This window comes from Leucopleurus acutus (assembly GCF_964270905.1).
Source record: "Leucopleurus acutus genome assembly, chromosome: 2".
Taxonomy (NCBI): Eukaryota; Metazoa; Chordata; class Mammalia; order Artiodactyla; family Delphinidae; genus Leucopleurus; species Leucopleurus acutus.
In genome coordinates this window covers 173,330,300-173,355,310 of record NC_139143.1, presented here as the reverse complement: position 1 = coordinate 173,355,310, position 25,011 = coordinate 173,330,300, and the positions used below count along the sequence as shown (strand labels likewise).

Here is a 25,011-nt window from a genome sequence, read left to right as displayed (position 1 = left end):
CATCAGATCAGCGGCCCTCTGAGATCAGAGGAAGGCAAGAAGGCAGGAGGCTGCCACTTGTTGAGGGACACCCACAGGGTAGGCCTAGCTTTGACCAGGCTACTGTCTCATGGCAGATATTATTATTGCCTTCCTAGAGAAGAGGGGGCAGAGGCCCAACATCATCCAGCCAGTAAGAGGTGGAAGCAGAGTCCACTCCGGGTCTGCCGGGCTCGCTGTGGCTGCCTTCGTCAGACTGGGGCTTCCGGCAGGCAGAGTCTCTCTCGCTCATCATTTCAGCGATTCCTCAGTGGGTGACATCACCCATTCCTGACTTCCCTCGTAGAGCACAGACCCAAGAACTGAGCGGGGGGGAAACCCTCAGTGGGGTGTGGACTAATGGAGAGTCAGTTCACCCTCAGAAGGAGCTCCCCATATGAACTGGAGTAAGCATCCGGTCCTACAGACCCTTCCCACAGAGCTCCAGGCAAGGGCTGACCTGTGCGCCTGAGTGTAAGGTGCCACGAACGGGCCTGAAAAAGCTGGAGCTGGATAGGACTGGTGGAGGGTGAGGGCAGGGCAGCTGAAGGAAGAGGGACCAATCCTGGGAATAGCTGGGAGCACCTTGCCCAGTACCAGCCCCCCAGCCCCTTGACACCTCACTTATCTCATCTGTTGATGGAAGGGGTTAAGTGGAGAGCCTGCCTACCAGCCAGGAGCGAATCCCCCATCTGTGGTGACCAGTGGGAAGCTCTAAGGACTCAGGTCAGGAGCTCCGGGTTCAAATCCCCACCCTGCCACTCCTTAGCTGGGTCACCTTATAAGATACCATCCCCTCTCTGAGCTTCACTTTCCTCACCCATAGCAAACACAACAGTGATAAACTTTGGCCTTGGAAGGTTGATGTGAGAATTCAGAGACAGAGGTTGTGAGAGCTCAAGGCCAACTGTGAGGTGTGGGCCCTGGGGGTTATTATTAATCGCAATCCAGAAAACGGGTTTGGAAGGGGTTAAGTGGAGACCTTGCCTCCCAGCCAGGAGCGAATCAGGGCTGGCAGGGGAGGAGCCAGGCTGCCGCTAGGAAAGAGATCTAGACTGGCCAGATGCTGCCCTGAGAGGGGACGCAAGACACCAGCGGGGCTTGGGGACCATGGGGCAGGGGCTTGGCACGGGGTCCCTGGCCTCTGCACCCTGATAGCTCCAAGCCAGAGGGTGCAGGACCAGCTACTAGCGTTGGAGGGAGGAGGGGCCGAGCCGCCTGAGCCAGGACAGTGGGAGGGTGGGAGAGGACCAGGACGCAGAGCCCTCCCAGTCCCCCAGGTTGGGGCCACTGGCTGCACTCAGGCCTTGACCTCAGCTGACTCTGAGAGCCCACATGGGATGCAGGGTCTAATTTAAGCACCAGCTGCAGGGCCTACAGCCCAGGAGTGCCTGCCAGTGGGCACAGGTGTGGCCAGGCTGCTCTGGGGCTGCTCAGGCAGGGGGAGGATAGGGGAGACCAGCCCTGCTTCCACCCAGCCCTGCACCCCGGCCAAGCCGCCTCCTGTGGGAACCCTCATGGGTCCCCCATGGCCTGGCAGACGGCCCTCCTCTCCGTTGAGGCCAAGGTCAGGGGGTGCAGCCAGGAGGGCAGAAGGACACTGCCTTGCAGTCTGGACAGGGGTTGCATCAGCCTGAGCAGCGCCAGGGGAAGGGGGCCCTGCTGGGAGGGCAAAGGCTGGCTTGGTTGTCCAAAGGCCGAGGAAGCAGAGTCCTGACCGCAGGAAGGCAGGGCCAGAGAGCTGGGTCCTACCTGGCCTCCCGGTGCCTGGCCTGTGACTTGCTGTTTGATCTTACACAGGCAGCCTGCCCTCGATGGGCCTCAGTCTTCCCATCTGTATGATGAGGGTGCTGACCTAGAAGGTGGATCCCAGTCCCAGAGGCCTACACTCAGGCCCCCGCTCCTCCTGCTTCCTGCAGCCCTGGCTGTGGGTGGCCACATGCAGTCGTGGAGACAGAAGTCCCTCTGGCTGGCACTGTTGGCCTCCTGGCTCCTCGTCCTGCTGGGACTCTTCCCCCTTCTCCGCCTGGCAGTGCCCACCAGCCCCCGGGCAGGAGCCCCCCAAGGCTGGCCCCGCTGGCTGGACGCAGAGCTCCTGCAGAGTTTCGCCAAGCCTGGGGAGCTCCTGGAAGATGGCCCTCGACCTCCTCAAGCCCTCCGTGGCGGCAGCTGCAACTGGGGGGCTTGCTTTGACACCTCGAAATGCAGAGGCGGTGGCCTCAAGGTATTCGTGTACCCAGCGGCTGGACCTGTCTCTGAGACTCGCCGCAGGATCCTGGCTTCCGTCGAGGGCTCCCGCTACCACACGCTCAGCGCTGCTGAGGCCTGCCTCCTCCTCCTCCTCAGCCCGGACACCTCCACTGGAGAGTGCGACCCGGTGCCCCCGCAGTGGGATGGGGGCAGGAACCACCTAGTCCTCAGTCTCCAGCCAGCCCCTTGCCCCCGGACCTTCCAGCTGGGACAGGCGATGGTGGCTGAGGCCAGTCCCACAGTGGACACCTTTCGGCCCGGCTTTGACGTGGCCCTCCCGCTTCTCCCTGAAGCCCACCCGTTGCGAGGTGGAGCACCTGGCCAGCTGCGGCAACACAGCCCCCGGCCCGGGGTGGCCCTGCTAGCCCTGGCAGAGGACGGGGGCAGGTGGCACGTGGCAGGCACCGACTTCTCTGCCTGCCCCTGGGATGGGCGCTGTGAACAGGACCGTGGACCCAAGCAGTAAGTGGAGCTTCTCCCCTTGGGGGCTGGATGGGAAGGGTATGTGATGGGAGCGAGCCAGGGGCCAGGGTAGAGGGCAGGATTGAGATGGGCAAACTTAGGGCTCAGCTGCAGCAGGAGGGAATCAGGCTAGACAGCAGAGAACACGACCACCGAGATGGTGATTTGCTGCAAGAGGTGTCCAAGGAAGGTTTTGGAATTCTTCCTTGGGGATCTTTAAAAGCATAAAACATGACTCACTCCTATTCTTCTTCTTTTATTCCAATCCTTCCTTCCCTAATATTTTATTTAACATACAACTCTATAGTGTTTACTATGTGCTAAGCACTTTTTATAAATGATTATAATAAAATAATACTAATCTTTATCTTTGAAGCGTTGGTGTACCAGACACTAAAGCTCAGAGAGGTTGAGTAACTTGTCTGAGGCCACCCAGCCAGAAAGAGCACAGCCAGTATTTTAATCCAGGATTGCCTGGCTCCAAAGCCTTCAGCCTCAGAATTCTGGGGTTTAAGCAAGAGTTTATGATCAATCCTGTCAAATGCCTCAGAGCCATGGTCACAGATGGAAGCTGCTCCTATGTCTAGTTTCCAGGATTAACCTCTCGAGGTAACAGGCTTTGGTTATAGCAAATATGAATTAAGTCAGACCTACAGAAGAATTCCTACCAGTGAGAGTGCCTGAATATATACAAGAGGCATGGGGACCCATGGGGACATGGAGAGCTCACTTAGAAACTTCTCTCTACCTGGGCTAGTGGTGGTGACACACCTCAGGTGGTAAAGCAGTATCCAAAGTCTGGCTGGGCAGACTGGAGGTGGAACCTGTCACTCTAGAATCCTTCCCTTGTCCCCTGTCTCAGGTATCTCCCTATTCTTTGCTAGAACAACATGGCTTATTCTGAGCTCCACTTCCCTCCCAGGAATTCTTCACGTGGCCAAGCTCCGTTTTTGCCTCTGTTTGGGGCTTCTGGGGCTTTTCTCAGCCACAGGGCTCTTGTGGGAATGGAATCTCTCTACCTCCTGAAGGCACATGGCCTCCAGGGAGCCCCGCAGCCAGGGGTAAGAGCAGAAAGGCCCTTCAGTCCCCATGGCCCTTCTGCTAGGACCCATCCCTAGCAGGCATCCTCGACAATCACCCAAAAAGCTGCGGATCCCGTCAGGTACCTCAAACTCCAAATTCAGACAGAGCTCACCTTTGGTGACAAGGTTCTCCACTCACCTTGCCTGGCCTTACTTCTGATTAGGCACTTAGCCATTCTTGGTTTCAGGAAGTTCTTCTTTCAGCTGACTTTAGTTACAGCTAAATGCAGTCGGTTACTGCTGAATATGAAAGTTATTTCAGTCTGAACTTCTCTGAGAAACTGAAACTTGGGGAGTGCACACAATAGGCAGGCGCTCACTAAATGTTTACTGATTGAATCCAAATTGGCCAGAACTGGCCAACGTTTTCTAATAGGCGTGGGCCACCCTCTGAGTAGCAGTTTTGATACGTGTATTTCCAAGGTGTGATGCCTGACAGCCCCTAACTGTCCTCTGAATGTCTAGCTTTTCTGTCTTTGGCCTCAACCCACCTGCAGGCGACAGGACTTGTAATCTCTGGAGTAGCTGGAGCCTCAGTTTCCCTGACGTGCCAGGCAGCTGCCTGAGCAGCTAGTCAAGTATAGGGACAGAGACAGCGGGAGGCCCACAGCCACAGGCCAGCGCCCGGAAGGTGGCCTGAATAAACAAGTGTCGGCCAGAGAAAGAGGCGATTCAGGTCGCTGCCACCGTCCCACATTCACTCCGCTGGGGGAAGGGAGGAGGGGAGAAAGTGGGCATCTGGGGAGAGCCTGCTCCGCCGCTTTACGTACTTCATGGCTAATCCTCTCGAGCACGCTTCAAGGGAAGTGTTATGATCCCCATTTCAGGGAACAGGAAACTGAGGCTCAGAGGCGTGGAGGCAGCCAGCCAAGGGCCTTGGTGACAAGCTCCGCGGTTCACCCCAGCCTCCCTCACTGCTCCGATCAGGCGCTCAGAAGCGGCAGAGCTGGGATTAAACCACGCTTCTGGCTCCAAAGCCCATATGTTTCCACCTTCACTGAACAGTCTCATATTGCTTTAGAAGAAGCCTCCACCCGTTTAAATTGTTATTTATTTATTTTTATGAATAGGGAATTCATTCACATGGTACAAAATTCCAGAGGCACAAAAGAGTATACAGTAAAAACTCCCTCCCACCCCTGTCTCCAGCCACCCAGTTTTCCCTCCTGGAGCCAAATACCCTTTCTAGTTTCTCTTGTGTCTTTTCTGAAGTACTCTGGGTGTATATAAACAGGTGTATATGCTCTCCCCTGCTTTGGGGGTTTTTTTTACATAAATTTAATGCATGTTTTAAGGTCCCCTGGCCTGTCGCCACTGGGCACACGAGGCGCAGTGCCTAGGGCCCATGATACTTTAGGGGCCCATGAAAATGTTCTCATTTCTTTGAAAATCAGAAGAAAAAAGTGAACTTCTAAATAGAAGAAAATGCTTTCATATATAATATTAGTATGTTCATTTTTATACCAACACAGTTATCGAATATAATTTTTATATTTTTATGGCTGAGGGACTGCAAAGGCCAAAGTATGCAGGGCACTGGAAGTCGCAATGCAGCCCTGCCTGTGGCCATGGGTGGAGTCACGTTGACAGCAGCCTTGGACACTGAGGCCCCAAGTCCATGCCAAGCACTTTACAGGGTCACAGATCATCAGCAATCACGACGAGATCCATCCCTTCTACAACACACACACACACACACACACACACACACACACACACGGAGGTGCTCGTCTAGCCTCTGATGGGGAACTCACCACCTCCCAAGGCCACCCACTGGCTATTCTCAGCCAGCTCCATTACTAGAATTTGTGCCGAAACTGACCTTTCAAACATTTAGTCCATTGGTCCTGGGTCTCTCCTCTGTTGCACACTGAGCATTCATTCACTAGCCCCCACTGAGTGCCCATACTCTGCCAGGTGCCCTGCTAGGCCCTGGGGATACTGGATGAGGGAGGCACAGCCCCAGCCCTCAAGTAGCTTAGTCTTATTAGAGAGACAGACAAGTCACTGGTGTGACACACATTGTTAAACAGAGAGAGGGTGGGCAAGCTGCCTGCCCGGCTCCTCTACTTCAGAGCTGTGTGACCACTTTAGGCCTCAGTTTCCTCATCTGTAAGATGGAATATTAACAGCACATACCTCCCATCTCATGGGGTTGCTGTGAGAATGAAGTGAGTCAATGCATGTAAAGCCCCTAGAACAAAGGACATGCTCAGTAAAGGTTGGCCCGGCTCGTTACTACTGCAGTGCACAGAAGGGCTGTGGGAGCAGAGAGGAGGGAGCCATCTCTGGAGAGACCAAGGAAAGCTTCCCAGAGGAGGCGATATTTGAACTTTATACATTAAGATCGAGTAGGAGGAATCCTTCGGGCTGCAAGGCAGGAAGGGGTGCTCCAGGCTGAGAGAGAAGGAGGAACAAAGACACAGAGTGAACCGTAGACGTTAACGAGGACTGACTGATACAGTGTATTCAGCAGGCTCTCTGGCTCTGGGTTCTCTGAAGCCTTAAACTTAAGGGTTTTCAGTCCCTTAGGGCTTTACTGGGGGAGGAGGAGAGGGCTGTGGCTGGCTGGTGCGGTGGCTCTCAATGAGGTGGAGGGCGTCCTGTTTTTAACTTGTAGCTTTTTCCAGAAGAAGCCTGGCGGGACACCTGAGCATTGGGCAAAGAAGGCCGGGTCCTCGGGGAGACCCCTGGGCAGCAGGTCTGGGGTGGTTCAGATAACCTGGGGCCAGGAGTTAGCACACCTTGGTTCCAGTTCCAGCTCTGCCCCAGCCCTTTCTGAGAACCTGAGCCAGTCCTCGGGTCTCTCTGAGACTCAGTCTCCCCATCTGTGCAATGAGGGTTGGTCCAGAGGCTAAAGTACTCCTAGGATTGCTTCTTGAAGGTTCAGACTCAGGACCAGATAGACTGTAGCTGAGGAGGGTCCTGGAACCCTCTAGGCCCTATTCAACAGTCCCACTCTGAGCAGGCCTGTGAGCCCTGGAGCCCTGCACACACACACACACCCCGTAGCCAGGTCATGGGCACTCCTTCCCTGACTGGGCAGCTCCCGGGTGGTGGCTCTGAGGAGGCTGTGACTCCTACCCCTCCCCCCAACAGGCACACACAGCCTGAGTGTGGCCCTGGGGCTGGTGGGGGGAGGTGGGAGGAACAGAGGAGGCCTGTCCTCTGGGCAAGGGGCCCTCTGGGCAGCGGCTTCCTGTGTGGTTCCAGGCTGGGGGCCCAGCCCACCTCCTGACAGAAGAGCTTTTCACGGGCCTGGGCTCTGAGGACGGGGAGAGGGCAGGGCATGGAGGCCACTCAGGTGAGGGCCGCCCAGAAGTCTGCATGAGGCCAAAAGGTGGGAGGGCAAACGCGTGCTTGCCCAAGTCAGACCGGCCTTGGAAACGTCAGCTCCCACCACCTCCCATTTTGCAAATGAGGGAACCAAGGTCCTAAGAAGAGAAGAGAGGTGTCTAATACCACCAAGGGCAGCGGCAGAGCTAGAGCTGCTACCCCAGCTGTGGGCAAGGGGCAGTGTATGGCTGGGCGTGTGCAAGAGTGTCTGTTAACATATGAGAACATGGTGGTGGGTTTGTACATTGTGAATTTGGGATTGTTAGTGTGGAGGGCTGGGGGGCCATCAGGGGAGTCAGGGGGTTGAGGGGCAGCTGCCTCAGGTCTCCTGGGTGCAGGGCCCCCTCCTGTGCTCCTTAGGACCCACCCTGGGGCAACGCTACCTAACGCCACCTTCTGCCTCATCCCTGGCCGCAGTCCTGATGTCTTACACTTCCTTCAAGCCCTGCAGGTACAACCCCGACTTGGGCATCCCCCATCCCTGTCCCCCTACACTCCTGAGCTGGAAGGGCAGTCTGGGCCCAGGCCAATGGGAAGGGCCGGTGAGCTGCCCACTCCTTTACTCTGGGACTCAGATGTGCCTACAGCCATATTCACTGCACCCTCTGCAGAACACCCCCCCCAAAACCCCCCAATTTTCTCTCCTCTGTATCCCTTGCCCCCAATGCAGAAGTTGCTGACTTGGAAAAGGGAGGAGGGGTGAGTGTGTGCAGGGTGGGACTGGGCTCCCCAGTGACCTCCCTACCCCCCAGGCTGGCTGCATCCCTGTGCTTCTCAGCCCTCGCTGGGAGCTGCCCTTCTCTGAGGTCATCGATTGGACCAAGGCGGCCATTGTAGCTGATGAGAGGCTCCCACTTCAGGTAGCTCAGGGCCCTACCAATGGGGTGGGGACTAGACCCGGGACATGGGAGGACCCCGGGATCCCGGCCCCCAGGCTGGTCTCGGTCCTCATTCTTATCCCCCACCTGTGTATATTGATGATTTTGCGCCCAGCCCCAAGCCTCTGGGGTTCTGAGAGCAAGAACTCAGCCTCTTTCAGCCTCCGTTTCCCCATCTGTACAATGGGATAAGTTAGACCAGATGATCTCCATGGGCTCAACCCCACTGCTCCATGACTGATTAAATACCTCGTTTAAAGGAAAGCCACAAAAAATCCAAAATCTGAGTGCCTACGTGGAGCCTGGGGTGGGGAAGCAAAATGCAGAGTGACTTTTCCATCTGACGAAACTCATTTTGCCCAGCTCTGAAAAACATATGCATGGGCCTTGAATCCCCTGAGAGGTGAGAATGGTGTAAGAAGTTAACAGGAACAGCCTCCACTCACTGGGCCTCCACGATGTGCTAAGCCCTTAATATGTATCATCTAATCTAATCCTCACAGCCACCCAACGAGGCAAGTACCATTATTGTTCCCACTTTACAGATGAGGAAACAGACTCAGACGGATTAAGTGGCTCATCCACAGTCACACGGTTACTAAGTGGCATTTAAACTCAGCTCTGTGTGACCCTTGAGCTCTTAACTGCTAAGTTACCTAGGATTTTGCCAAGGCTGGCAGCTGCCAACCCACCTGGAGAAATGTGGGGAGCGGGCTTCTGCTTCCCAGACCTCCAACCTAGGTTGTCCCCACCCCAGGGTGAGTCAGGGCCTGCCAGGGCCCCATGCCTTCTCCTTTGCTCCCTCTGTGCCCCAGGTCCTGACTGCCCTCCAGGAGATGCCCCTCACACGGGTCCTTGCCCTGCGTCAGCAGACCCAGTTTCTATGGGATGCCTACTTCTCCTCGGTGGAGAAGGTCATCCATACCACTCTGGAGGTGAGGGGGATTCACCTGATGGGGGCTCTGGGGTTTGGGTCTGCCTCATCCCTGCCCCTCTCCATGCCCCTCTCTTCCGACACCTCCTCTGCCCTGGTGTTTGGGCTTCCCCCTTGAAGATGCTTCTGGGATGAATCAGAGACCTGGCTCGGAGCTCTTGGATGAGTTCCTTCTCCAGTCTTGGCCTCAGTTTCCCCATCTGTAGCAGACAGATTTCAAAGCATGTGCCAACTCCAGCTGATGGGCATTGGTTGCCTGGGGCATATGTTGGGAGGGATTCTGGGTCTGGAAAAAATGTCATGACCTGTTAGTGGTATCTGCCATGAGTGAAGACAGCATCACTGAGTGACCCCCTACCCTGGACTTCTGAACCTTTCTGTCCCCAGCCATCTGGTGTTGCAGATGCTGCCCTCCCCAGATTCCTGAAGGGGGAGGTGTGGGGCTGCACCAGGTCCTCACTTCCTCAGACCCCGCCCATGGCCACACTGGCAGCTCTCTCTGCACAGCCTTCTCTCATTTCACAGATTATTCAGGACCGGATCTTTGGACCCTCTGCTCACCCCTCGCTACTATGGAACAGGCCCCCAGGGGCAATCCTGGCCCTGCCCACTTTCTCCCCAAGCCCCTCGGACTTCCCCTTCTACCACCTACAACAGGGTATGCCCTAGAGATGGGACAACTTGAAGTCCCCTCATCAACTCTCCCCAAGTCTCTGCCCCAGCCTCAACCATAGAGCCCCACCAAGCCCCTCCCCAAATCTCCCACATCTTTTCTGGCTCCCCAAGTCCCCAACTCAGGTCATTCTCGGGGGGTTCTGTCCCCTCCCGCCCTAATAGCCTGTGTCTCATTCCTCCAGGCTCTCGTCCTCTGGGCAGGTTCAGCGCCCTGATTTGGGGGGGGGCTCCAGGCCAGCCCCCCCTGAAGCTCATCCAGGCTGTGGCAGGCTCCCAGCACTGTGCCCAGGTCTGCCCCCTTGCCAGCTGGGGTGCCGGGATCCAGGATGGGGGCGAGACAGGGCAGAGCCCTTGAAGACATCTGGACGCCAAGGATAACCACACATTTTGGGGGGAGGCACGGGAAGGATTTTCAAGTACCATTGCTGCCTTCCTCTTTCAGTCCCAAGTTTCTAGTTCCTTTCCCCCACCTCTATCCCCTCTTCCCTCATGGAAACTGACAAAGCCACCTGAAAAACAGGTGCCTCTTGTGGAGGTTGAAGTAAACATGCATGCATTGTTTTTATTCATCCAGCCTTTTCTGAGCACCCTGGGCTTGACGCTGAGGATGCAGAGAAAAAGTAGGAAAGGATTCTGCCCCAGATTCATATTCAGTTAGCACTTCCCAGCACACCGACTGTCAAATATCATTTCCAGAGAACCCAGATAGGCTCTTGAGAGTACTTGGAAAGGAGACAAGCAGTTAGCTCAGCCAGGGTGCAGATGGATCAGCTTCAAATATGGGACATTTGAACTGGGCTGGGAATGACAAAGGAGCAGGAGGAAGAGAATGAAAACCTTTGAGAGAAGACGGGGATGGAGCATGGGGTCAGGGCCCAGGCTAGGTGCGACTTGAGTTCTAATGCTACAGGTAGCTACCTTCGTGTCACTGGAATTCATGCCTTCCGGAAGCTCAGAGGCAAAAACAGGGCAGTCACGAAAGGACCTTGGCTCTAACTAAACTCCTCCCAAACTCACATATACAGCTGCTCTTCCAAACTGCTTCCACCCTGAGAAAGATTACTCCTGGGACACCCCACACACACACCCTGGCCTTCTGACCCAGACTTCAGGAACATCCCCCTTTCCTTCCAGATCTTGGTTCTCTGGAGCAGTGAGAAGCCACCCCCAACCAGGTGGCCCAAGACAGCAGTGCCCTTGACAGTCATTGATGGGCACAGGAAGGTGAGAGATGGGGAGGGATGTGGAAGGGTGGGCTCACCCCCAGAAACCTGAGATCTGGGGAGGACATACACAGTGTGATTTACTTGGGCCTGAGCCAAAGCTGGACTTCAAGTTGGACCTGGAGAAATCAGACCATGGGTTTCAGCTGCAGGCCTAATTGAGATGATTCTCTTCCATCCCTGGCCCTTGTGAATTGTGCTTCCAGAGAACTGGGGTTTTGTGTGATGAGGGAAGGCAGAGGGAGTACATTGCTGTCTCAGGTAAGGGATAGAGGGGAAACCTGGGCAGGTGGCAGCATTTTGGGCGGGGGTGAAGGGGTGGCTTCCAAGAACCTGGGTTGGTGTGACACACCTGCTTGCCTGTGCCGTTCTGGGAAAGTCCCTTCATCTCTCCGGACCTGTTTCTTTCAAACGAAGGATGTTCACCAGGGTCGAGGTGAACATCTAATGTGACAATAGAGGAATCCTGCAATGTCAAAACTGGAAGGGCCCTAGATACCAATTTGCCCATTTTACCAAAGGGCAAATTGAAGTCCAGAGAGGGAAAATGAGGTCCTCAGGTCCGAGTTCCGGGCAGACTTGCTGTTTTCACTGCTCTTCCTTCTACACCATGTCTGCAGGGGCTCCTGCTTAGCAGATATGCAGATACTCATCATGGGAGCCTGGGGAGGGGTCCTACGGCTGAGTTGCCCTCCGCTCCCTCCCCCTGCAGGTCAGTGACCGCTTCTTCCCGTACAGTGCCATCAGCACCGATGCCATCCTCAGCCTGGATGCCCATAGCAGTCTTTCCACAAGTGAGGTGAGGACTCCCAAGAGGAGCCCTGGCAGCCCTCAGACCCCGGGAGCTGGGATGACCAGAGATCAAGAAGTCGAGACTCCTGCTTTAGGAGTTTTCAGCTCCTAGCTGCAAAAGCACTGTTTCTAGCTCCCAGTTGGGAAAGTGCCCCTAAGCATAGCCTGGAAATTTTCTAGCTCCCTTCTCCTCTCCCCTGAGTCCCCTCAGCCAGGCTGGCCTTGCGTCCACGTCTCGGGAGGCTCCTGACTGGGCAGGACATCCTTCCTCACACCTTACTTAAATGTCTCCCCAGGTGGACTTCGCTTTTGTGGTGTGGCAGAGCTTCCCAGAGAGGATGGTCGGCTTTCTGACGTGGAGCCACTTCTGGGATGAAGCCCGTGGTGGCTGGGGCTACACTGCCAAGAGCACCAACGAATTCTCCATGGTTCTCAGCTCGGCTGCCTTCTACCATAGGTACAGACGCCAGCCCCGGCGCTGGGCTCAGAGGGCCAGAGAACCCTCCTTTGAACCAAGAGCAGGGTGGCGTGGGAGCGGACACAGCAGTCAGCCGAGAGCTCAGAGACCCAGGTTCAAGGCCACTTCCTGGTGCTGTGATGGGCAAGTCTCCTCACCTCTCTTGAGGTTCAGTTTCCTTGTCTGTAAAGTGTATTCACCTCACAGGGCTGGTATGATCATCAAATAACAAAAATACATGAAGGGCTTCCCTGGTGGCGCAGTGGTTGAGAGTCTGCCTGCTGATGCTAGGGCACGCGGGTTCATGCCCCGGTCCGGGAAGATCCCACATGCCGTGGAGCGACTGGGCCCGTGAGCCATGGCCGCTGAGCCTGCGCGTCCGGAGCCTGTGCTCCGCAACGGGAAAGGCTACAACAGTGAGAGGCCCGCGTACCGCAAAAAACAATAAACCAAAATACATGAAGTCCTTGGCACACAGATAGTCAACAAATGGCAGCTTGTTGTTTTGTTTTTGTTTTTTGCGGCATGTGGGCCCCTCACCGTCGCGGCCTCTCCCGCCGCAGAGCACAGGCTCCGGACGCGCAGGCCCAACGTCCACGGACCACGGGCCCAGCCGCTCCGCGGCACGCTGGATACTCCCGGACCGGGGCACAAACCCGCATCCCCCGCCTCAGCAGGCGGACCCCCAACCACTGCGCCACCAGGGAAGCCCAGCAGCTAGTTGTATTTTAAGTAGAGCCATGCAGAGGATATGGACAGTGTTTGGATTTGGGGGTGGGTGAATCCACAGCCTTCCTGAAGCTGGTCTTTGGCCTGCCATGTTTGATGGCCTTGGAACTAGCTGATCCTCCCCTCATTCTGGCTCTGAGTTCAGACTTCAGAGCCCAGGGAAGGGGGCCCCAAGGAGCAGTGAGGGAGGTGGCAGGGAGTTCACCGTTGGCTGCAGACAAGCCATAGAGCACAGAGTAGTGGAGAGTGGTGCATACTTGGGGTGGGAGCTCTCTGAGGCAGCCAGAGCTCAGCTGAAAAGGGAGCAGGACTTTCACAAGAAGCTTAGGAATTGGGGTCAAAGGGAGAGTTAGGTCAGGAGAGAGAAGAATGGGGCCTGGGGGGGGCGCTGAATTCGGCTACAGCCTCTCCCGCTCCTCCCTCCTTACCCAGGTATTACCACACTCTCTTCACCCACTCCCTGCCCAAGGCTCTGAGGACCCTGGCAGATGAGGCACCCACCTGTGTGGATGTCCTGATGAACTTCCTAGTAGCATCCGTCACCAAGTTGCCCCCTATCAAGGTGCCCTATGGGATGTGGCATCAGGAGGCCAGACCGCCTCCACTGGTGAGGATCTAGGGGGGTGGTCGGCACTGGGAGGGCCGCGGCTGGGGAAGGGATTCCCGTTCTAACCCTAACCCTTTTTGCTGCACGAGGCGGGGGTAGGGTGGGGTTCCGAGGACAGAGAAGCCCTCCAACGCATTTCTCCCCACCCCGCTTAGGAGCCTGGGGGTCCGGGGCTCAGGCAGGAGCCGCAGCCCGCAGCCCAGAACTGCATCAACCAGATGGCGGCAGGGTTCGGCCACATGCCCCTGGTATCTTCTCGCCTCCGTCTGGACCCCGTGCTCTTCAAGGACCCGGTGTCCGTGCTGCGTAAGAAGTATCGCAGCCTGGAGAAGCCCTAGGAGGGACTAGCTGAGACCCCGGCCCGGCTCCCAGCGGTCGCTGCAAACTGCCTCAGGGCAAACTGCCTCAGGTCGCTGCAAACTGCCTTGCGGTATCTGGAGACCCAATCAAGGCTGCCATTTAGCCAGCACGGCAGTACCCGATTGGCCAACCACCGCTTCGCCCCCCACCCCCCAGCCTAGGCGCTAGTGGCAGTTCCCACGTCGCTGTCTCTGGGGCCCTTCCTCTGCCTTCGCAGACCCCTTGCCTGGAATGCCTTTCTTGGCTTCTCTGCCGAGCTGACATCTACTTCTCTTTCAGATCCTCGCCTCCTCCACGAAGCTGCCTGACCCCCACCCCCGCCCTGGATCCTCTGCGCTTTCACAGCCAGGTGTGTCCCTTAGTCCCGACGCTATTCATGCTGCCTCGCAAGGTACATCGTCAGGCCCCAGGACTGACCCGGGAGTCCCGGGAGGGCAGGGCCGTGTCCTCGTCTCTCTGGCCTGGCAGGTGCGCCACAAATATTTGACGAACAGGTAGACGGAAGTGACATCAACTACATGCCTGGCTCTGTGGCGACAGTGGCGGGGGTGTGGACAGGGTGTGCGGAGTGAGACACAAAACTGCACCTCCCACCCCCCACCCCCGGGTTTTTAGTCCGGCCGGAAAGCAGCTTCTCGCAGAATCCTGGGCGCAGTCCTCGCGCCCCAAGAATAGGGCAGAGAAGTGCCAGGGAGCCAGTTTCGGGGCTCCCTTCCCTACCTGGCGGAGCACAGTTGGGGGTGGTATGGGAACGCCGGTGGCCCTGCCGGGCCCGGCTCAGGCACTGCCGTCGTTTTGCATTACCAGCCTGGACCACTAGTGGTCAGCACCGCGCCGCGCTCCCTCCCCCCGGAAAGGGAAGGAAGCTCGAAACGCCCATCGGGTGGGATTAGGGGGAGTGGGGACGTCGCGATTGGTGGTGCGCAGCTTGACGTCGGAAAACTGGTTGGCCCACACACTTAGGACTAAGAAGGGGCCATTTCTAGGTGGGCTGTGTGGGAGCAATGGCGGTCCTGAGGGACCAGGTGGTGAGAGTGGAGAGGGGGAGGGGACGCTGGGTTCTCCTGGGTTCACCCACCTGGAACTGGAATGATCACTTCCGAAATAAAGCGCGTGTCTTTGCCCCTTTGCTCAGGCTATAAATACCTCTACAGCAGCTGCGCGGGGGGAGGGGGACTTAGGTCTTGCCTGGGAGCTGGGGCCACTCTAGAGGAATGGGGATGTGGGTCCAAACCAGCTCCAGGGTATCCGGTGTTTTTCTGCTTTATGGCCTCGCAGCTTTGGAAACTCCCGTGACTAGTGACTAGCTCTCTGGCCAGAACATGGTGTCCCCAAGGCCTCCCACATCCATCCTCCTGTTTGACCTCTGGCCCCTGGATGACTCAGGTCATCCCCAGAGCCAGTCACAGCGTGGGATGCAGAGAAGGCTCTTTGGGGAGGCGTGGGGCTGCTATATTATTGAGATGGAGGGGGAACTGGGAGTTTAAGGAGAGGGAAGACAGTCTGGCACTGAGTCAAGGACAGTTGTTGAGGAAGCACACAGCTGCAACCCAGGCAGCCTTCCCAGGGTGGGGAGGACTCCAAGTGCCAGGCCCAGCTGAGGGAAAGAGACACCTTTTCCCTCCCCACTCACAGTTGCAGCACCCAGAATACTGAACTACCTTGGCATGGCCTTGCCTGTGGGCTGCCAGGCCCAAGGTCTCATACTGTACCAATATGCAGCCCAGAGCAGGTCCCCAGCCCCTGCTGTAGGGGGAGACCTAGGGCTGTGGGACTTTGGGCAAGTGACTCAACCTCTCTGAGCCTCAGTTTTCTTATCTGTAAAAATGGAGGACAGCAATGACTGTCTCTTGAGAGGTGTGTAAGGACTTGAAATATAGCAAAGCCCAGGATGCAGGTTCCTGCGGCCTGCCATGGCTGGGGGGAGGGAGGAATTTGATTTCTAAGATTGGGGTGGAGTGGAGCTCCACCAGCAGTCACACACACACACACACACACACACACACACACACACACACACACACACACACACACACACACACACACACACACACACACACACACACACACACACACACACACACACACTTCCAAGCCAGCACAACTTCCCACAGACTTGAAGGGGCCGAAGAACCCTCAAACCTAGATCACAGACAACCCTGGATGACGGTACTGTAAAGGCACAAACAGGTCGTTTCACAGATGGGAAGAGAGAGGCTCAGAGGGGAAGGCGAGTGACCAACCCCTCCTCCTCCTGCTGTGGGTCAGGACAGAGTCAAGACAAACCCAGTGCTGGCCCCTCAGGCCATCCTTCCAGAATGATGATAAAAGCACCCACTCTCCCACAACCACCATATGCTCAGCTGACTTTAGTTCCAGTCCTCACAACAACCCTGTGAGGTAGGTGTCAACATTCTTTGTCCGCAGACGAGAGGGGCGCTGACCTGCCTAAGGGCAGAGACAGACCGCTAGATCAGAGCCACCTGATGACTGGGCATGCTGCCTCCTCTGTGAGACTGGGGACAGGTCCCCCGGCTTCATCTTGGAAATACAAGCCACCTCCTGATTCAGGAATCTTCACACACACCTCAGGAAGCCAGGGGTTCCTGTTCAGGTTGTACCCTCTGTGTCCTCCATCCCCAAGTTTTGAGCAGGCCAGGCCATACCGGCAACAGAGCTGGCCCAACCATACCCAGTGTCAGGCTCCCCGACCCCGGGACACAATCAGGGCAAGAGGAGTGGCCCGGGGCCTGTGGGGCTGTTTGCGGGGGACCCAAGCTGAAACCTGTGCCCACCTCCACCCCTCCCGCCAGGACACCTTTGTGTTGGCACAGCTTCCTGGGCGTTGGCGAGGTGGGGGGAATAAAGAAAGAGGAAACCAGCAGGTCCTTACCTAATCAGAAGCCCCCTACCTCCACGAAAAGGAAACATTTGGCTCTCAGTGAAATGACTCAGGCACAGATCAGCCTCAGGTGCCCCCTGGCTCCCCATCTCAGGGGAGACCCGTATGAGTGTGCAGAGTCCTCACAATTCCCCAACTCCCCATGGCCTCCTTGTAGCGTATTGTTAGAGGCAGAGGAAGGGGGCTCTGTCCCAGGGCTTCTTTATGGATTCATAAGGCAAAGGCCAGACAGACTGAAAATGGGAAATGAGGCAGGCAGGTGAGGGGACAATGAGTCTCCCCTCTGTCACCCCTCACTATGCCCCACTGCCTTTCCAGAGGCTAGTGGTAGGGCGGCATTAGCTGAGGATGAGGCCCAAACCCTGCCCCACCGGGAACTGGAAGAGTGGGGTCACACCAGCTTTACACCTGCAGAGTTCCCATCCCGGGGCTGGCGGGAGTCAGATGGGGGAGACGGGGAAGAGCCCGTTCCTGGAGTGGGACGAGCCTCCTCCACACTGAACATGGAGCAGCAGTCAGGAGAGTGACCTGGTTTATAACCCACCTGGGGTAGGCAGAGTCCTGGCTGGGCCTGGGGGACACTCAGTCCAGCCGTCGGCAGGCCTGTCCATGCCCCAGTTGGTGCCTGGCCAGGCAGTCAGTCCGAGGGACCCTGGCATGACTGACAGTCCTTCATGTCCTCAGAATAGTCCTCTATCTGGATGGTCACGGTGTGGAAGTGGAACCTACCCTGCAGGCAGGTCCTGGCTGCCTTCAGCACAGCCTGGGCGTCTGCATTCCCAGCTGGGGGCAGAGAGGACACATGAGGGGAGGCACCAGAGAGCTGATTACTCACTCCTGGGCCCTTAGGAATGACTAGGAGCCTCAGTCTCATATCCTACCCCCAGCAGAACAAGATAGGGGACGATGGACATCAAGAAACCCCCAGACTCACTCCTGTACCAGGCAACCCTCTGGTTCCCATACCTGGCACAACCCTGAAAGAGCAGGAAAAGCACTGGCTTTAAGGCTAGGAATCTTTCCTCTGCCACTGATTAGTTGTAAGAGCCTGGGCGAGTGACCTTATAACCCCCCACCCCCCAACCTCAGTTTCTTCATCTATAAATGGGACTGTGATGACCAAATGAAATAATGTATGTCAAGTACTCAGCATGGGGTCAGGTCCAATGCATGGGCACTGCAAGCATCTGGGGTCATCTGGACCCATCAGGGATGGCCCCGGGCCTCCCGCTGCCTCTCTCTCACCCACCCCAAGTGTTCCCACGACTCACCGATGGCGACATGGACAGACAGGATAGGCTGGGCCACAGTCAGCGCCCAGATATGCAGGCTGTGCAGGGCTTCCACCCCCTCCACCGACAGCAGCAGATCCCGCACAGCCATGAAGTCCATGCCCCTGGGGGTCCCTGAGGATGGCAGGGACAGGGGCTGAAGGAAAGGGCGCCCTCCCACCCACACTTGTTCCTGCTCCTCAAATGTCCCCTCACTCAGGCCTCCTTGGCCTGACGTTGCCCCCACCTCCCAAATGACCCCCATCATCTCACCCTGTTGTATCTTCCTCTTCACACTTAACACTGTCAGAAATTATCTTCTTTGTTAGTTTCTTGCTGTCTCTCCCTCTGAAGTGGAAACTATGTGAGCAGGACAATTGTTTGGTTTACCACCCTATCCTCAGTGCCTAGAACAGTGCCTAGTCCCACAGTATATGCTCTATTAAAAAAATTTTTTTTTGTCTTCAGCAAGTGGTGCTGGGAAAGTTGGACAGCTGCATGTAAGTCAATGAAATTAGAACACACCCTTACACCATGCACAAAAATAAACTCAAAATGGCTTAAAGACTTAAACATAAGACGTTGACACCGTAAAACTAATAGAAGACAGCATAGGCAAGACATATTCTGACATAAATCGTACCAATGTTTTCTCAGGTCAGTCTCCCAAGGCAACAGAAATAAAAACAAAAATAAACAAATGAGGGCTTCCCTGTGGCACAGTGGTTGAGAATCCGCCTGCCAGTGCAGAGGACACAGGTTCGAGCCCTGGTCTGGGAAGATCCCACATGCCACGGAGCAACTAAGCCCGTGCGCCACAACTACTGAGCCTGCACTCTAGAGCCCACGAGCCACAACTACTGAGCCCACGTGCCACAACTACTGAAGCCCGCACGCCTAGAGCCCGTGCTCCACAACGAGAGAAGCCACCGCAATGAGAAGCTCACACACTGCAAGGAAGAGTAGCCCCCGCTCACCACAACTAGAGAAAGCCCGCGTGCAGCAACAAAGACCCAGCGCAGCCAAAAATAAATTAATTAAAACACAGAACAAAACAAAAAAAACCTACTTTAAAATAAATAAATAAATAAAATAAAATATGGCACAAATGAGCCTATCTACAAAACAGAAACAGACTCACAGACATAGAGATCAGACTTGTGGTTGCCAAGGTGGCAGGGAGGGAGAGGAATGGACTGGGAGTTTGGGGTTGGTAGGTGCAAACTATCACATGTAGAATGGATAAACAAGGTCCTACTGTATAGCACGGGGAACTATATCTAATCTCCTGGGATAAACCATAATGGAAAAGAATATTAAAAAAGCATGTATACATGTGTATAACTGAGTCACTTTGCTGTACAGCAGAGACTGGCACAACACTGTAAATCAACTATACTGCAAATAAAAAACTTTTTTTTTTTTAAAGAAGGGAACCTGGGGATCCCTGCACCCGCATAGGGAATCCTGATCATCACTTTCATCTGGGTCAGTCACATTCTTGGAGAAAAAGCTCTGACCTGCAGCCAAGCACTCCTGTTGACCCCAAATCAGGATCTAGACCAACCCTGACCACACAGAGACCTATGACCCAAGATCCTGAGCACAAGCAAGCTGGGTGAATGTGTGCAGACCATCTGCCACCAATCAAAGCCCTGCCACGTCCTCTGGAGGTGGGGTCCTCAGAAAGGAAGGCCTGAGCTGCAGTGGATTCCGCAGTCTTGTCCAACACCAACTGTCTTTTTCTGATCCTCGGTCTGCCCCACCCCGACCCCACTGTGCAATGAGAAACATAAACCTCACCCCCCAAGGGAAAGCAAGTGGAGACTCAGGAAACATGAGGAAGGACTGGAGGGCCAGGTGCTACAGACACCAGCCGGAAGTCCCCTGCCTAGGCAGGGAGGACACATCCCAGCAGGGAGGAGGCACCCTTGGGGGTAAGAGGAAGGAAAGGACGATCCAGAGAACATTTCCAGAAACAAGCACACCTGAGGGCCCTGCTCAATGCCAAGATCAGCCCGGGGCCCCAGGAGGTTCTCCAACCTATGCCAGGCTCCAGATCATGGCCCCCCGCCAATGTGCTGGGATGCATCCTACACCCAACACACACACACACACACACACACACACACACACACACACACCTGAACTTATATTAGAGCTGGAGAGCCAAGAGCAAAAAGGGAGCCCCAAGCCCAGGTTACCTTCCATCAGCACCAGGATCACATCTCTCAGGATGGTCAAGGTTGTCCCCAGGACGAGGATGGAGAAGAGGAAGGTGCAGATGGGGTCTATAAACTTGTACTCTGGCTACAGGAAAAGGGCAAGGCAGAGCTGGGGCTCACCACCCAACACCTTAGCCTCCCTTCTCTGCTCCCACCCAACATTAAGTCACGGAGAGGGGCTCTCTCTGCAGGGTGGGCATGAACCTCACCCTGACCCTGCCTCCCAGTTCTCTACCTTTTATTCTGTGTCCAAAAGGACAGGCAGGACAGACCACAGTTTAGGATAAGGCACTGCACCTTCCCACCCCTCCTTGCCCAAGGGGCTGAGACACGGACGGAGCTAAATGGAATCTTAGGCACCATCTGGTCCAACATCCCCATTTTATAGATGGGGAAACAGAGGCTCAATTAGAGCAAGGGACCCACTCCACATCATGCGGCTGGCAAGGGGTGAACCAGGCTTCAAACCCAACCCTTGGCTCTTTCCACTACACCACACTGCCTCTATATGATGGGCAATGCCCAGGCAGCACACAGTCCTGGGTTTTAATCTGGCTTCACAACTTACCAGCTGGGTGACGCTGTGCAAGTCCCTGAGCCTTTCTGAGCTGCAGAAAACACCACCACCTCCCCTTCAGGGTTGTTAGCAAGATCAGAAGTGCTAACACTTATTGGGTGTTGGATAAATGTTCCTTCCCTCTCCTACCCTTTTGCCCAGAGCTGGGAGGGAGCTAGAATCTGGAAATGATTCTAGCTCCAGATGATCTAGCCTCCCTTCCCCACCCGGCCCACTTCCCTGTGTCCCCAGCTCTAACCTTGAAGTATAAAATAAAGGCTGCCACTAAAATGCCCAAGCTCTGCAGAAAGTCTCCAACCACATGGATAAAGGCAGCTCGGACACTGGGGTTCTCCTGCTGCTGGCTGGTGTCGTGGCTGTGCTCATGGCCATGGCTGTGTCCGTGGCCAGACTGGTGAAGAATCAATCCCATTCTACAGAAGTGGAGACAAGGCCAAGGGGCTCATTGAGGTAGCAGATAGAGGCTTCAAATCAGCCAGGTAGAGGCCCCCATCAGGACTGGCCTCCCCAGACTGCATGATCCCTTTGGCCACGTGAGGAGCCCAACCCACGTGGCCTTCGTTCAGAGTACCAACAGGAGAAGGGGCTCACTCCATCCAATGCCAGGCTGAATCTGGGCACAAAGATGCCCCAGTGCCAAGTCTCAGAGCAGGAAAGCCCCATAGAGGGGCCTTCACCATGTCACAGATGGTGAAGCTGAGGCCCAGAGAAGGAAGTGGCTTGCCCAAGGCCACCGAGCAAAGGTGAGAGAACCCAAAAGAGACCTCGGTGCTCTACACACCCTGCCTCTCACTGAGACCAATTTCAGGCACATCACCTTGAAAAAGGACTTGGATTCTGCCCCTAGGGACACCTGCTCCTGCAAGAACTAAACTCACCCCTCCCCATGACAGGTAAGAAGCCTCTCTGGTTATTCACTGACTTGTATGGGGTGGGAACTTGATGCTGCCCCAGGTTTACAGCTCCCGATGGCCTTGCCCTAGGCCTCAGGCAGGACCCAGGTGTTCCAGGTGCCAGAGCTCAGACCACTAGGGAAATTCTGATCCTGCGACCTATCCTGGAGTGCAGCACCTCCTCCTTCTAGCGAGGGCAGGCATGTAGGTATGCATGTGAGAAGTGGGAGGGGGAAAGACTCACAGGGAACCCAGGCCACACTCACATGATGTTCACGACCACAGCACAGCCCGACGTGATCAGCATGGTCCCCTTCTCGAGCTCATAGTCCCCAGAGATCAGCCGTTCCACCGCCAGGTACACCAGTACCCCGGTCACGACCCAGATGGACAGCACAGAGATCAGGGCGCCCAGGATCTCTGAGGAAGAACCCGGCCCCCAATACCAATCTTAGCATGGGGCCCTAAGGCTAAGGAGCCCCCTCCTCGTCCCCACAAAGTCTGGGCCTGGGTCCGACTGGGCTCTGCTGGAGCTATGGCTGGTGTGGTTGCACCTTACCCCACCACTCATACATCTGGGAACATCTGAGCTAGAAGAAACTCAAGAAATCATCTGGGTCAACCCTTTCTGTTGAAGCTGACTCATTAAAATATATACCCATTGCTCAGCTGGCAAACTAAGGCTTCTGAGGAACAGAGGCTGGGCCATCTGCCACCAAGAGGAAAATGACAATGCAGCGCAGAGATGAACTTCAAAAGGCTTTGCTGAACTTCCCCTCCCCCTAGAACTGATCCATGGAGTTATGTGCAGAGTTAATGCACAGTCATTTATTCTTGAAGTCTGGCCACTTCATTTCTTAGGAAGGTGGACTCTCCTCCCCTGCAGGGTAGGAATTCCCAGAGGAACAGGGGACCAGGGCTAGCCCATCAGACTGGGAGCTCCCAAAGGACAGAAGCCAAGGTTAACATCCTCTTCCCCCACCCAAATCACCCTCCTGGCCTTACTCAGGGACCCAGTGCACCCACCTAAGAACCTGATCTTGACCTACCCCCTCTCCCAACTCCAACCCCATCCCAACCAGGGCCCTTACCAGCTCGATGCCAGCCGAAGTTCATGGTCTTGGTGGCTGGCCGGGAAGACATCCACAGGGAGAAGAGGCTGATGAGCATGCTAGCGAAGTCAGTGAGCAGGTGGGCTGCGTCTGTCATGATCGCCAAACTATGTGCCAGGTACCCACCTGCAGGGGCAGGGCCAAGAGGGTGGAGGGTCCTTATCAGTTCCCCAAGGAGCCAACTTCCCAGAGTGTGTGTGCAGCAGGAAAACCATGAGCTCTGGAGAAAGACAATGGATTCCAGACCTCTGCACCATTAGCTGTGTCACCACGGGCAAGTGACTTACTTTCTCTGAGCCTCAACTTCTACCATCTGTGAAATGGGATTAGCAAAATCTACGTAGAGGGTGAACATGAAAATTGAGTTCAAATTGGGCCTGTAGGGGAATTCCCTGGCGGTGCAGTAGTTAGGACTCCCCGCTTTCACTGCGTCCTCGGAATGGATTCAATCCCTGGTCAGGGAACTAAGATCCTACAAGCCGCATGGCATAGCCAAAAACAAAAAACAAAAACAAAAAACCAAAATGGGCCTGGAAAGCATAGCAGGCACTCAGTAAATGCTCCTTCCTTCCAGGCACTCAGGTCTTCCCTGACCTACTAGTTGTGTGTGATCTTGGGCAAGTTCCTAAACCTTATGGTGCCTCAGTTTCATCATCTGTAAAATAAGGAGACTAACAGCACCCATATGCCAGTGCAAGGTTGTTGTGAGGATTACATGAGACAGTGTGCATATAAAATATGGAGCTCTTAGTATTAATACTACAGGAACATCCAGGAGAAAAGCCTTTTGGATCATCCAAACTACCCATGTGCCAATTTCATTTAATTAGCAAAAAAGTCCTTACCAACGACTTCCCCAATCATGAACAACAGGCAGAAGGCACAGGCCACACAGAGCTGGCGCCACGCCCTCTTCTTCTTGAGGTCGCAGTCACTGCCAGGACCCGTCTGGGCATGACAGTAATGGTTGCTTTTGGTAGCCAGCTCAACGGTCTGCAAGTCCAGGCCAGGTGAAGACAGAGGAATCCTGCCAGCCCCATCCTGCCACAGAGATCTGTAAGACCTGTCCAAGGAGGAAGGGTGAGGGGAGGCTCAGCTCTGAGATGGGAGCAAAGAAGGCTGACTCCAGTCTTACCTCTCTGCGGGACCTGGTTGTTCCCATGTGCCCATTTGGAAGAAGAGCTTAAGGATACTCCAAGCTCGACAGACTCTGCGGAGTGACCAGAAGCCCCTCTTTGCAGGGGGTGCTGGGGAACAACCAGTTCAGGAGTCTTGGCTCGGCGTGTTCCCTCCTCCCCCATCCCTCCCAGGGCCTGGAGGAGGCAAAGACCTTGGGAACTGGCCAAAGGGCTGGGCCGGTCCAGCCGAGCGCGGAGAAGGAGGAGAGTTTACACTCAGGGAGAAGAGCAGATCTCCCTTTCTCACGGTCTGGGGACACCGGGCCTCCCAGGGCGGGGCTGCCCCCGGGCAAAGTGCTGGCCCCGGGGCAAGGCTCCAGGCACGCACTCCCCACTAACCCGTCAGGATCTGTGCTCAGCCACAAGAGGGGAGGGATGATCCCCGTGCCCAGGCTCCATTTCCCCTTTCCTTCCTTCACCTCATCCCACCCCTCCCGTGTGGTCCCAGTTCAAGCCGCCGTCCAAACCAACCACTGGCAGGATAGCAAATGAGGAGGTGGGTCTGATGCCACTCAAATTCCCGCCCCTCCCCAGGCTCTCGCCTTACCCGGCTCCAAGCCTGGCGTCTAACAGATGCTTCCTCTCGGTGGCCTCCATGCGGTCTCGCGCGCCCTGCCGTGTACTCCCTGGAAGTTGCGCGCGGGACGCTCCGCGGCGCGCACTCACCTGCCGGGAGGGCACTGCGCGCCTTTCCCGCCGCCCCGGCGCGTGAGCCCCTCGCCCGCCCGCTCTGCCGCGAGTTCGCTCCCGCCTGGCCGTGCCGAGACTGCCGAGGGGTCGTCCCGCTGTTGCTACCGCTGCTGCCCCCACTACGTCAGCCGTGGCGCCCCGCTCCCGCTGGCTTTACCCGGTCCCCGCTACCCCGTGTGAAGCGCGCGCGTCGTGTGCAAAAGCCCGCAGGGAAGGGGGAGGGGGCAGCTGGCGGCAAAGGGCCCCGGCATTGACCCCTAGAACCCCGTCCCCTGCGCCCCCGGGGCCCAAGGAGCCCACCTGGCCAGCGACACAAAGCCTAACCGCTCCCCTCCGCCCCCGCTCTGCTGCTTGGTGTTT

General features: G+C 56.0%; 2 protein-coding genes across 4 annotated transcripts; one reads left to right on the top strand and one right to left on the bottom strand.

Annotated features, from left to right (window-relative positions):
- Nucleotides 1-1,161: 1,161 nt before the first annotated feature.
- Nucleotides 1,162-14,205, top strand: EXTL1 (exostosin like glycosyltransferase 1). 3 transcript variants are annotated; one of them, XM_082834120.1, is made up of 12 exons: nucleotides 1,162-2,730; nucleotides 7,509-7,599; nucleotides 7,901-8,008; nucleotides 8,842-8,961; nucleotides 9,486-9,618; nucleotides 9,818-9,924; nucleotides 10,770-10,859; nucleotides 11,571-11,657; nucleotides 11,947-12,107; nucleotides 13,269-13,443; nucleotides 13,599-13,749; nucleotides 14,083-14,205. In XM_082834120.1, the coding sequence occupies exons 1-12, from the start codon at nucleotides 1,958-1,960 to the stop codon at nucleotides 14,109-14,111; spliced, it is 2,025 nt and encodes a 674-aa protein (XP_082690246.1). In that variant the 5' UTR covers nucleotides 1,162-1,957; the 3' UTR covers nucleotides 14,112-14,205. The 3 variants fall into 3 exon arrangements, with proteins under 3 accessions (XP_082690246.1, XP_082690245.1, XP_082690247.1); XM_082834119.1 differs by lacking the exon at nucleotides 14,083-14,205 and having other exon boundaries at nucleotides 13,599-13,833; XM_082834121.1 differs by lacking the exons at nucleotides 13,599-13,749; nucleotides 14,083-14,205 and having other exon boundaries at nucleotides 13,306-13,403.
- A 3,137-nt stretch (nucleotides 14,206-17,342) lies between these two features.
- SLC30A2 (solute carrier family 30 member 2) lies at nucleotides 17,343-24,558 on the bottom strand (the record flags this gene model as incomplete). The annotated part of the gene is made up of 8 exons (XM_082834122.1): nucleotides 17,343-17,488; nucleotides 17,977-18,111; nucleotides 20,181-20,286; nucleotides 21,017-21,191; nucleotides 21,938-22,091; nucleotides 22,763-22,909; nucleotides 23,629-23,846; nucleotides 24,509-24,558. 8 exons carry the CDS (start codon nucleotides 24,556-24,558, stop codon nucleotides 17,343-17,345), a joined length of 1,131 nt encoding a protein of 376 aa, XP_082690248.1.
- Nucleotides 24,559-25,011: the final 453 nt, after the last annotated feature.

What these genes read in the sequence shown, in the direction of transcription:
- EXTL1 (XM_082834119.1), top strand. Translation starts at nt 1,958, where the DNA reads ATGCAGTCGTGGAGACAGAAGTCCCTCTGGCTGGCACTGTTGGCCTCC. An exon ending in CAGGACCGTGGACCCAAGCA is followed by an intron (nt 2,731 to 7,508) that starts GTAAGTGGAGCT and finishes TGTGCTCCTTAG; the next exon opens with GACCCACCCTGGGGCAACGC. An exon ending in TCGGCTGCCTTCTACCATAG is followed by an intron (nt 12,108 to 13,268) that starts GTACAGACGCCA and finishes CTCCTTACCCAG; the next exon opens with GTATTACCACACTCTCTTCA.